The sequence below is a fragment of the Nicotiana tomentosiformis genome, chromosome 7 (assembly GCF_000390325.3).
Source record: "Nicotiana tomentosiformis chromosome 7, ASM39032v3, whole genome shotgun sequence".
Classification (NCBI taxonomy): Eukaryota; Viridiplantae; Streptophyta; class Magnoliopsida; order Solanales; family Solanaceae; genus Nicotiana; species Nicotiana tomentosiformis.
This window is the reverse complement of record NC_090818.1, coordinates 2,897,626-2,908,965: the sequence shown is the minus strand read 5'-3', so window position 1 is coordinate 2,908,965 and position 11,340 is coordinate 2,897,626. Positions and strand designations below refer to the sequence as shown.

At 32.7% G+C, this 11,340-nt stretch overlaps 2 protein-coding genes across 2 annotated transcripts; both read left to right on the top strand.

The window, feature by feature from the left end:
• The first annotated feature begins 300 nt into the window (after positions 1-300).
• Positions 301-2,806, top strand: LOC104103999 (cation/calcium exchanger 3-like). Its single transcript, XM_009611980.4, has one exon. The coding sequence runs from the start codon at positions 631-633 to the stop codon at positions 2,554-2,556; it is 1,926 nt and encodes a 641-aa protein (XP_009610275.1). The 5' UTR covers positions 301-630; the 3' UTR covers positions 2,557-2,806.
• Positions 2,807-8,467: 5,661 nt separating this feature from the next.
• LOC104092253 (floral homeotic protein PMADS 2-like) lies at positions 8,468-10,298 on the top strand. Its single transcript, XM_018769501.3, has 2 exons — positions 8,468-8,901; positions 9,258-10,298. The coding sequence occupies exons 1-2, from the start codon at positions 8,468-8,470 to the stop codon at positions 9,829-9,831; spliced, it is 1,008 nt and encodes a 335-aa protein (XP_018625017.1). The 3' UTR covers positions 9,832-10,298.
• Positions 10,299-11,340: the final 1,042 nt, after the last annotated feature.

Genomic DNA, 11,340 nt, shown 5'->3' with positions numbered 1-11,340 from the left:
CTTTAAAAAGGTTATAATCGTAAATGAATGCGCTATTTTTAAAATAAAGCCAAAGTAATGTTATTTATATAAATTTATATAAATATTCTTTAAAAAGAGACTAACAGTGTTAAAATCCCAAATAATAGAGATTTTTATCATTTAATATTATGGACTCTATGATTGGGTAAGCATTACCTAACTGTAGGTGGTGGCCCAAAAAAGCCCAAAATTATCGAAAAGAACATTCGACTCATCCTAGAAAGCGACCACTTGTCTCCTATGCTAAATCTTCTGTTCCTTTGTCCTACGCGTCACACTTTTCATGGCTCCCTCTCCCTATTATTTTGCTCCCTTAACTTAATTAACTCCCCAGCTTCTTCTCCTCCTCCTTTCTTACCATTTCTCTCTTCAAAATTCACCCAAAAAAAAGAAAAAAAAGAGTAGCAAACCAGCTAGAAATTTCTCTTTCTTTTGCTTTATAACATCCTCAGTTGACAATTTTTGTCTCAGCTAAATTTCTAGGAATTTTCCTTTGAATTTTCCAAGTTTGGTTAATAGAATTCAAAATCTTGGAAGACCCAAATTTTGGTTTTTTCTTCGCCAGTCACTTTCTCGTAGAATTAAGCTTTTTCAAGAATTGGAAAAAAAATGGAAGCTTTGAATCGTTTTTACTGTAGGAAAAGGTCCAGGTTTCGTGGAATTTTCAATGGACTTTGTTTGTCGGTTTTGGTTCTTTTCTTTTTCCATAGACAAAATGTTCTTCAAATTCCACTTTCTAAGAAATCTTATTCCTTTATAAGGAGCTTCAAAATTACTACTGTTAGAAGAGAAATTGTTGAAATTCAAGATGTTGGGGTGTCAACTAGTAATCTCAAATTCTGTGCAGGGTTGTATAAACATAAGGGTTATAGTACTAAATGTGAGTATTTAAAGGCTAATCCTCAATGTAATTCAGGGGGTTTCTTTAATTATCTTATGTTCTTTTACTGTGACTGTGAAAGTTTTAGTTTTTTAGGGTATGTGACACTTGCCATTTGGTTGATTGGTTTGTTCTATTTGTTGGGAAATACAGCTGCTGATTACTTTTGTTGTTGTCTTGAAAAGTTGTCTAATTTGTTAAAACTGCCACCAACTGTAGCTGGGGTTACTCTTCTCCCTTTAGGAAATGGAGCACCTGATGTTTTTGCGAGTATTGCTGCTTTTATGGGCAGTGATTCTGGGGAAGTGGGGTTGAATAGTGTTCTTGGTGGAGCTGTTTTTGTTACTTGTGTTGTAGTTGGTACTGTCTCCTTATGTGTTGCTGAGCAATGTATTAGGATTGATAAGAAATGTTTTATTAGGGATGTGTGTTTCTTTATTATAGCTCTCGTTTCGCTTCTAGCTCTTTTGATTATAGGCAAGGTGACTGTTTTAGGTGCTGTTGCCTTTGTCTCTATTTATTTGGTGTATGCTGTTTTTGTTGCTGTAACTGAGATGTTGAGGAATCGTCGTGGTGGTAATAGTAGCAGTAGTAGTTTGATGTTGGATTCAGCTGCTCCATTGTTACCGGTTACAGCAAGTATGTTGTCTAGTAGTGTAGATGGAGAGCACGATTCTTTACGTGCGCCTCTTATTAAGTCGGAATCTGTAGATGGATTGGTGCAACTACAGGGTCAGATGCCACATTGGATGTGGTTTTCGAATGTGGCGATTTTCTCTGATGAAGTTGTGAAGGAGAATCGCGGAGAAAGTCCAATGGCTTTGTGGGGTTGGAATGAACAGGACGATGTGAATTATCAGTCGTCTTCCTTTTCGTGTTCCAAGTTGTTTTCACTGCTAGAAATACCATTGACACTTCCAAGAAGGTTAACAATTCCCATTGTTGATGAGGAAAGATGGTCAAAAGTATATGCTGTTTCCAGTGCTACGTTGGCGCCCCTGCTTTTAGCATTCCTTTGGAACACTCAGGACGATTTGCGCTACCCTACTAGCGTTGCATATGTTCTTGGTGCTGTAGTTGGTGGTACACTTGGAGGTATTGCATTCGTCTACACGAATGTTGATCATCCACCTAGGAGGTGTTTATTTCCATGGCTTTTCGGAGGTTTCTTTATGAGTATCATTTGGTTTTACATCGTGGCAAACGAGCTAGTGGCGTTGCTAGTGGCATTTGGTGTTATCTTTGGTGTCAATCCATCGATTCTAGCGTTAACTGTATTGGCATGGGGCAACTCAATGGGCGACTTAATGTCAAATGTCGCGATAGCAGTGAATAATGCAGATGGTGTGCAGATTGCTATGTCGGGTTGTTACGCCGGGCCTATGTTCAACACACTTATTGGTTTAGGCATCTCAATGCTCCTTGGAACTTTGTCTAAGAAGCCACAATCTTATATGTTTCCAAGAGATGATAGCTTGTATTACACAATGGGATTTCTAATGTTGGCATTGGTTTGGGCACTCGTCGTGCTACCACGAAACGATATGCGCCCGAGCAAGTTGTTAGGGTTGGGACTTATGACTATTTATGTAGTTTTTCTATCAAGTAGAGCTATGCTAGCCATGGGAGATGGTTCATTTAATGATGTACACTAAAAAATTTTTAAGTAGAAAGTTCCATAGTAACTCATCTTTTTTTGGGCAGAGCTATGGGAACTATTCCATAGTTTTTGCAATTGCATGTAAAAGCTCTTTTTGACAGTGTAGAAATTGTCTTAGTGTAATGTTGCAACGCAAATTTGAAAGATGTCTTATGTATATATTATATAATGCCAGAAAAATAGTACTGTACTTAGTTATCACATTTCATTTTGCAGAAGCAAAGCAGTTCAATCTTGTTTTGCCATTTGTTCCTTTTTATATTAGTTATTTAGCAAATAACCCTCATTTTACTGATGGACCTTTTGTACCACAATCTAATATTTTATGAGCAAACATTACTACCGCGTCTAATGTTGTCTGTAAGGGATGATTTCTTGAGGGTTATATTTACACAACTTTTGAAAGTAGGGACAAAGTCTAAAGAATAACCTAAAAAGAGATATTTGCATAAATCGTCCGTCCATGTTCTTACTGCCCTGCTTCTTTTTCCCATAGTTACTTTTAAGACTATTATTTAAAATATATTCAGAATTTATAATATATTTAAAAACTAGCCAGTTAGTTCAAAATTAAATATCTTGAATTTTTGAGCTGCTAATTTGATATTCAGCACTTAGGGTGTGTTTGGTATAACGAAAAATATTTTCCGTGAAAAATATTTTCTTGGAAAACAAGTAATAATCTTACTCATTTTCCGGTGTTTGGTACGCAAATTAAGGGAAATAACTTCTCAAGAGTATTCATAAATAATTTAAATACAATAAACATGAAACCATAAACTTTCGAACCAACAAGCTTCCGAACCCACAAATTTCATAAACTTCTGAACCGCTAAACTTTCGAACCCGTAAATTCTATAATTTCTAAATCCGCAAACTTCCAAACACATAAACCTCCGAACTCATAACTTTAGAACTCGTAAAATTTCGAACCAGTAAACTGAAAAAAAAAAAAAAAAAAACAAATATGAAAATATATAAAAGACCAGCGGGGGTTGGGGGGGGGGGGGGGTGATGACGGAAAAGAAAAAAAAACTGAAATCTGAAAATTAAAAAAAAAAGCCTTTTTGGAGAGAGGGGGCAGGAGAGGTGGGGTAGGGGAGAGAAGAGGGAGGGGGTTGGGGTTAGATGTGAGGGTAGGTTGAGTTTTTGTAAAATATTTTCTTAACTTTTTCTAGGTAAGTCATTTTCCTCCAATTTCAGGAAAAGGTGATATCTAAGAAAATATTTTCCAAACTATTTTGTGCAACCAAACAGTGGAAAAAGGGAATTTTCGAAAAATGTTTTCGGTCATACCAAACACACCCTTAGTATCCTAAATTTATAAGTTAGCTAATTTAAAATTCAGGACTAAGTGTCATGAATTTTTGAACTGCCAATTTTAAATTAAAGGCATAAGATTCGAATTTTTGAACACAATTTTCGAACTTTTCAACACAATGTCATGAAGTTCAAACTTTAGAACGTCAGTATCCTGAAATTTGGATGAATTAACTAATCTGTAAATATATTATAAACTATGGATATATTTTCATTTCCACCCGTATCAATTGCTGAAGTCCAATGACCATGTACAGACTTAAATTGGGCTGACCCAAATATGAACTAGTTAAATCGAACACAGAGACCATGACATGTTAAATAAAATGTCGCAATTCAATAACTTTTATCACCTTTTTTTTTTTGTAATATTCTTCAAAAGATTTTGACATAAATATAATAGCAATGTAACACCTCTTTTTACCGTACAAAAGCAGTTTAATTTATTGCACCAGATTACTTATCTAATTTTATAATTAGTCTCCGTTTATTATATGATTGATGTAATAACTATTAAGGTAACCTGATAATATAAAATTTATTACAACATTTTATTAAACACGTCGGTAAATCATGTATTTCGTGACACATGATATTTAGTTCTGAAGTCACCAACAAAACAAATCAAAAAAGAAGTCATTGTGTGACTCTTGGTTAAGACTTGGGTGTTACCCATAAAACGGTACAGTTGAATTTATACGTGATTTCTAGATAAGTGAATTAATTTGATCCTAAAATAATGAAATAATTAAAGAAATGCGCAATACTTAGCCTTGAAGTGAAGGTAAAATCACGAAAAACAGTAATTCCGGGAGCAGAATTTTCGGGTAAAACAGTGATGAAAATAAGGAAAAAGAAAGTAAAGTTATGTAAAGCTTTTGATTGATTATAGCGTAAATTTGCCAGAAAAGTCATGTTCTCTACAACGATAACAGAGCTCACTATTTATAGCTACGCCTAGGGAACAAGGTCATAGGATCGTGCCCTTCTTTAATGTCAATTATGAGGGCCATTGATGAAGGTGTAACGGTGAGCATAAATGACAAAAATTCTCTGTAACGGGGCAGCACACTAAATGTTATGTAATATCCTCCATTAAATGCTACCGGTTGGAGGGTATTTGTTGTATCTTTACGAGTGTTGTTCTTTTCGGAGACAAACGGGTTAACTGCCTTCGGTTCTAACTATCCCTCGCCTTTAATTCCACGTATCATTCTCTCAAGCGGCCACGTATCATGACGTATTTTACCGTATACATTGGGAGCATCGTATTTACACTAAATCAATGTATTTTATCACAGTTAAATAATAAGTGAGGTGAAATATATATTAATTAACAATAGTTAGATGATAAAAGAAGGAAAATCTTGGAGCAACGGTAAAGTTGCCTTCGTGTGACTTATAGGTTACAGGTTCGAACCGTGAAAATAGTCACTAATGTTTGCATTAGGGTAGGTTGTCTACACCACACCTCTTGAGGTACGGCCCTTCTCTGAACTCTATGTGAACGGGGGATAATTGTACACCAGACTGTCCTTTAATTAGATGATAAAAGAGTATGCGGAAGTTATTATTGGTTTGACATAAACTTTGTGTTTTACCATATTGAAAAGAAAAACCCATGTATTTCGTGGAAATCTATTAGAATTGGGTGGTGTTCCTAGAAAAGGCTTGAACGGAGAGAGTGGACAAGTAAATTGAGTACAACTTCTATTAAAGGAAACACAATCGATATAAGAACCTAAAAAAATGAAATAAAAGGTAACAAGCAAAACTAGGACAAAGAAAATATACGGAGTTTTTCTGAGATGTTGCAATTGCATGTAAAAGCTCTTTTTGACAGTGTAGAAATTGTCATAGTACAATGTTGCAACACAAATTTGAAAGATGTCTTGTGTATATAATGCCAGAAAATAGTATTGAATTTAGTTATCACTTATCACATTTCATTTTGCAGAAGCAAAGCAGTTCAATCTTGAAGAGGCATTTGCATAAATCGTTTGGGCTTTTTACACTTTGCCGGCAACTATTTATATTTGGTAGTCGAAAGAGGGTATCAAATTTGTATAATTTTTATATATAACATAAATGTATATTGTTTTGACTATTAGAGCGGCACTATAGTGTCATTTTCCCTTTCTTTTTTTCCCATTGTTCAGTATCAATGCTCCCAATGACCGTGTACAGACTTAAATTGGGCTGACCCAAATAAGAACAGACAAGTTACATATTTGGCCGGCCGGCCCAAATAATTACATTTACTAGTCAATATACAAAAAATACATATTAATTATGCATAAATCATATATATTTTTTGTATATTATATTTATCGGCTATTATTTTTTAGAGCAGCTATACTGTATAGTTTTGCCAATAAGAACTAGTTAAATCCAACACACAGACCACGGCATGTTAAATAAAATGTCGCAATTCATTAACTTTGATCCCAATTTTTTTTTTTTTTTTTAATATTCTTCAAAAGATTTTGACATAAATATAATAACAATGTAACACTTCTTTTTACGGTACAAAAGCAGTTTAATTTATTGCACCAAATTAGTTATCTTATTTTACAATTAGTCTCCACTTATTATATGATTGTTGTAATAAAAACTAGTATTAGTACTCGCGCGATACACCAAATAACCACGTGAAAATATAAAATTTTGTTACTACATTTTATTAAACACGTCGCTAATTAAGTATTTTGTAACACATGATTTTTAGTTCTGAAGTCACCAAGAAAACAAAGCAAAAAAGAAATCATTATGTGACATTCTTGGTTAGGACTTGCGAACACCCTATTTACACTAAATCGATGTATTTTATCACGGTTAAGTAATAAATGAGGTGAAAAGGCATATTAATTAACAATAGTTAGATGATAAAAAGAAGAAAAATCTTGAATCAACGATAAAATTGTCTCCGAATGACCTAAAAGTCACGAGTTCAAACCGTGAAAACAGTCATTAATGTTTTCATTAGAGTAAATTGTCTACATTGAAATTATTATTGATTTGACATAAATATTGTGTGCGCTTAAATTTTAATGGCATTTGAAGGGGTGTTTTTACCATATTGAATAGAAAAACCCATGTATTTCGTGGAAATCTATTACTACAATTGGGTGGTGTTCCTAGAAAATTAAATAAAGACTAATAAAAGGCTTGAACGTAGAGAGTGGACAAGTAAATTGAGTACAACTTCTATTAAAGGAAACATAATCAATATAAGAACCTAAAAATGAAATAAAAGCTAACAAGCAAAATTAGGAAAAAGAAAATATACGAAGTAAACCAAAAAGGAAAGAAAAATATTCTTACTCAAAACGTATTAGTACTACAATTTAGACTACATACATACAAAGAACAAAAAATGGTAAGTATAAAATACCTTAAAAGGAGATTGAAGCCTTCTTCTTTGATTTAACTCGGCGACTAATTTGGTATTCCTTCTTCAATTTCTCTCTTTCTTGCTGTTTTTAGCTCTGTTCTATCCTCATTTTTTTTAATTATTATTTATTTTGTAGTAAGAAATTCGTCCAATTACTTTAGCAATTATTCCTGAAATTGGGTTTAATTAATTCAAGCAGTTGTATTAATTATTGGTGTTCTTGTTTATTTATTTTTATTTTTTCTGGCATTTGGGTTACTAAACTTTTGCATACTTTTCTTTTAGGCTGACTATCTCAGCCACATTGGTGTTTCAGAAACAAAGGGTTTAATTTTGAAGATTTAAAGTTAATTACAAAGAGGTAATTGTTAATTTCTTGGCTTTAATTTACTGAACAATTATTCTGTACCAGACAAACATATATACTTTTAAAACAGACAAAGTTTCTTGATTTTGATGTTTTATGTTTGCAAATACTTATGAGTTTCTTATTATTGTTCTGTCACATAAAGACAATTAACTGAAATTTCTTCAAGAAGATGTATAGATGCTTTCAATTTTGAAGAATTAACTTAAATAGCAGTCGATCCAAGCACTTAAACTTAAAATAGTAAGTATATGTATAATCCATGTATAAGACCGACTATTTGTATAAAGATTTTCTTGCTCTTGAACCTTAGGCTCTATTATATTTAATTATATTTTTTTCATCTTAGATATTCCTTCTTTTCTAATTTATGTGATGCACTTCGAATTTTGAGAGACAATATTTATTTTTAGCATGTAAATGAGTGCTCCTTTTGGTCCACAATATTTATTTTTCGTAGATATCAAGAAGAAATTAACTTAGTTTTTTCAAAGTTAGTTCTTGGAGTAAATTATGGTTAATATGATCAATTTTATTATTAATTAATGCTAAAACATGAATTTCTTAATACATGTGAAAACAATCAAAAAATCAATTAAAGTGGACCGAATGAAGTAATTAATTGTTCTTGCCCAAAGGTTTCTTTCTTAAGGAAAACAATGGTATACCTTCATATAAGACCAATTTAATTATCTGTGGTAGTAGGAAAATTTATTAAAACTCTATACATTACTTTAAATATAGAATATGCTACTTTAACTTAGCCATTTTCTTTTTTATTACCCAAAATCACAAATTTTCCTGAACTTCTTGTGAATTCAACAGATGAGCCGAAGAAAAATTGGCATGGAACTGATTAAAAACGAAAGATCTCGAAATTCGACGTATCAAAAGAGAAAAAAAAGTTTGGAGAAAAAGTCGAATGAATTATCAATTTTATGTCAAGTCAAGCTATGCATGATTGTATACGGTCCAAAAGATAGCGAACCAACAATCTGGCCCGATAAAGATACAGTTCTGAGCTTAATCTACTCGTACAGAGCCCGATCGGACGATGATAAGAGATTGAGAACTCATGATTTATCCTTTTACTTCAGAGACTTAACGAGAAAAGTCGAGATCGAGTCTTCAAAATTACGCAAAAGAAATTTTGAGGCTAAGTATCCAACTTGGGATCAACACTACGATAGTTTATCTTCTGATCAACTCAAACAACTTTCTGCCTTATTGGGTGCGAAAATAGAGTTTATGAAGCAAAGGTATTGTTAAATACTCTCTCGGTCCCAATTTATGCGACGTTGTTCGAAATTTACTTAGTTTTGACTATGAATTCGGACATAAAATTTACTTAGAAGTATGCAGGAGTTCTATTTGGGGTCTTTACAGAAATAGCCGGTCATATTCATTATTTACTTTTCTAGCCATATATATAGATTATAACAATCATACACATATATTACATAAATTATGTATAGATATTATACCTCCGCCGACTATGTTTAGTTTAAGTGATTGGGTGGATGACTATTTGGGTTAATTTTTCTATTTAAAGATAGTGATTACTCGCGCTTCAAAGACATCTTACAATTATATCTTTCTACTATTTTTCTAACAGGTTGGAACTCTTGAAAGGAACGCAGACAATATCATTAGAAAACATGCATGCAATGAGTTTTCTTGGAAAGCAATTAACTCAGCCAAATACTCAATGTGTAATGCAGAGTTTGGTTAGAATAAGTAGTTTGCAACTTGAAATTATTGAGCAGCAACATCAGCAATTGGTGCCACCGATGAATTTCCCGGAGACAGAAATTATGCCATTTGGGCAATATCATATGATACGACAAGATAATCATCAAATTTCAGGAATCTCGACTGGAATACCTCACTGCACCGGTACCGGTTATGAGCCACATTTAGCGATGTTAAATGCTAGTGGAAATGTTATCGAAAGTCAACGGATGTGTCACAGGGATTTGGCCCGAGATAATAATATGTTGTTTAGCAATAATGTTGATCAACAACCTCAACCATTGTGTTATTTTGTTCCAATGGCGACACCTAATAACTACTTTCATCAGTATCATCCTATGTTGCCAAATGCTGCAACTTCTTATCAAATGCATACTTCTGAGACGGAAGAGTATTATGAAGTGGGAGATTTTCAACTACCAAATTTGAATAAGTAATGAAGCTATGTTCGTTTTGTTTCCTCCTCCGTTTTCTCAAGAGACGACGACGACGACAACAACAACAACATATCAAGTGGAGTCTGGGGAGGGTAGCGAGTACACAGACTTACTACTACCTTGTCCAGGAAAAAATGTTGTGTTCGATAGAGTTTCTTGTAAGAGTGAGTGGATAATTAATCAGTTTTTTTAAAAAAAAAATTATGTGAAAGTAAGTTATTTTATTGTAGTTTTTGACGGGCTAGGATTCTTTTATGGTTGGTTACACTTTTTGTTTATGCCATGAAAGAAATAGGATAGTTTGTAAGATCCCTTGCTTTGACCTAAGCTTTTACTTTTTGGGGGGTTAAGTAAACGTAGATCTTTTTTTCAACATTTCAGAAATGTTATTTATACGATGTGGGGACTAATCTTAGTGGGAGTTTGGGCACAAGAATTGTGAAATTTCGAAAAAAGTGGGGAAAAAATTCAAGTGAAATGGTATTTGAAAATTAGAGTTGTGTTTGGACATGAATATAATTTGGAGTTGTTTTTGAATTTTTTTTTTTCCAGTTATTTGAAGTAAAAAATTTTAAAAATAACTTTTTATAATTTTTTAAAATTTTAAAATTCAACTTTAAGTGAAATTTAAAATTTCATGGCCAATCACTTATTCTATAAAAAAAAACAACAAAAAACAATTCAGGGAAAAGTTGTAAAAAAAAATAAAATAAAAATAAAAATAAAAAAAATCAAATGGGCACTTATTATAATAATTGGCTTCGAATAGTTTGCTAGTTTAATCGAAGTGTAAACCATTTATTAGAATTTAGAGGAGACTACCACCAGACAGCATTTTTGTATGAATGATTGAATGTGACGAATGTTTCTGGTTCTTCTTAATTTAGAGTCGAAATTAGGATTTTAAGTTTATGAATTTTAAATTCCAAAAAAGTAACTGTATTCTTGAATTATTTATGCATATTAAATAAAAGAGTCAACACAAATATGATACCAAGCTACTTGGTTATGTCGAAACATAAGCAATAACGGACCTACATAGAGTGTACACATTGTATAAGTTTGGCCCAAAGGCATAAAAAATTAAAAGAAAAGAAACATGATAAGATAAAATCCAAAACCATTTGGACATAATCTAATCCACTTACTGTTGATAAAATTGAGAAATCCAAGATTCTTTAATCCTCAAGTCTTATCTGAGCTTCTTGTCCTGATAATTTTGTAAGACGTTAAGTAGATTAGTTATGACCATTCTTTTCATGTTTATTTATATTGGAACAAAACGTGCAATTTGAGCCAAGTTATGAATAATAACTAACTAGACTGTCGAGAAAAAGCCAATTTTAAAAATTTAAAAAAAAAAAAAAAAGGCAATCGTAATACTCTATATATTTCCTGTTTAGCCAAGACTTGATTGATGAAGAGACATCATGTTCCAACCAAATAGAAAGCCAACGAGCCCATTATTATGTTTTGTTCAATTATCCGTTTACGCTACCAAACGAATAA

What these genes read in the sequence shown, in the direction of transcription:
- LOC104103999 (XM_009611980.4), top strand. Translation starts at nt 631, where the DNA reads ATGGAAGCTTTGAATCGTTTTTACTGTAGGAAAAGGTCCAGGTTTCGT.
- LOC104092253 (XM_018769501.3), top strand. Translation starts at nt 8,468, where the DNA reads ATGAGCCGAAGAAAAATTGGCATGGAACTGATTAAAAACGAAAGATCT. An exon ending in ATAGAGTTTATGAAGCAAAG is followed by an intron (nt 8,902 to 9,257) that starts GTATTGTTAAAT and finishes TTTTTCTAACAG; the next exon opens with GTTGGAACTCTTGAAAGGAA.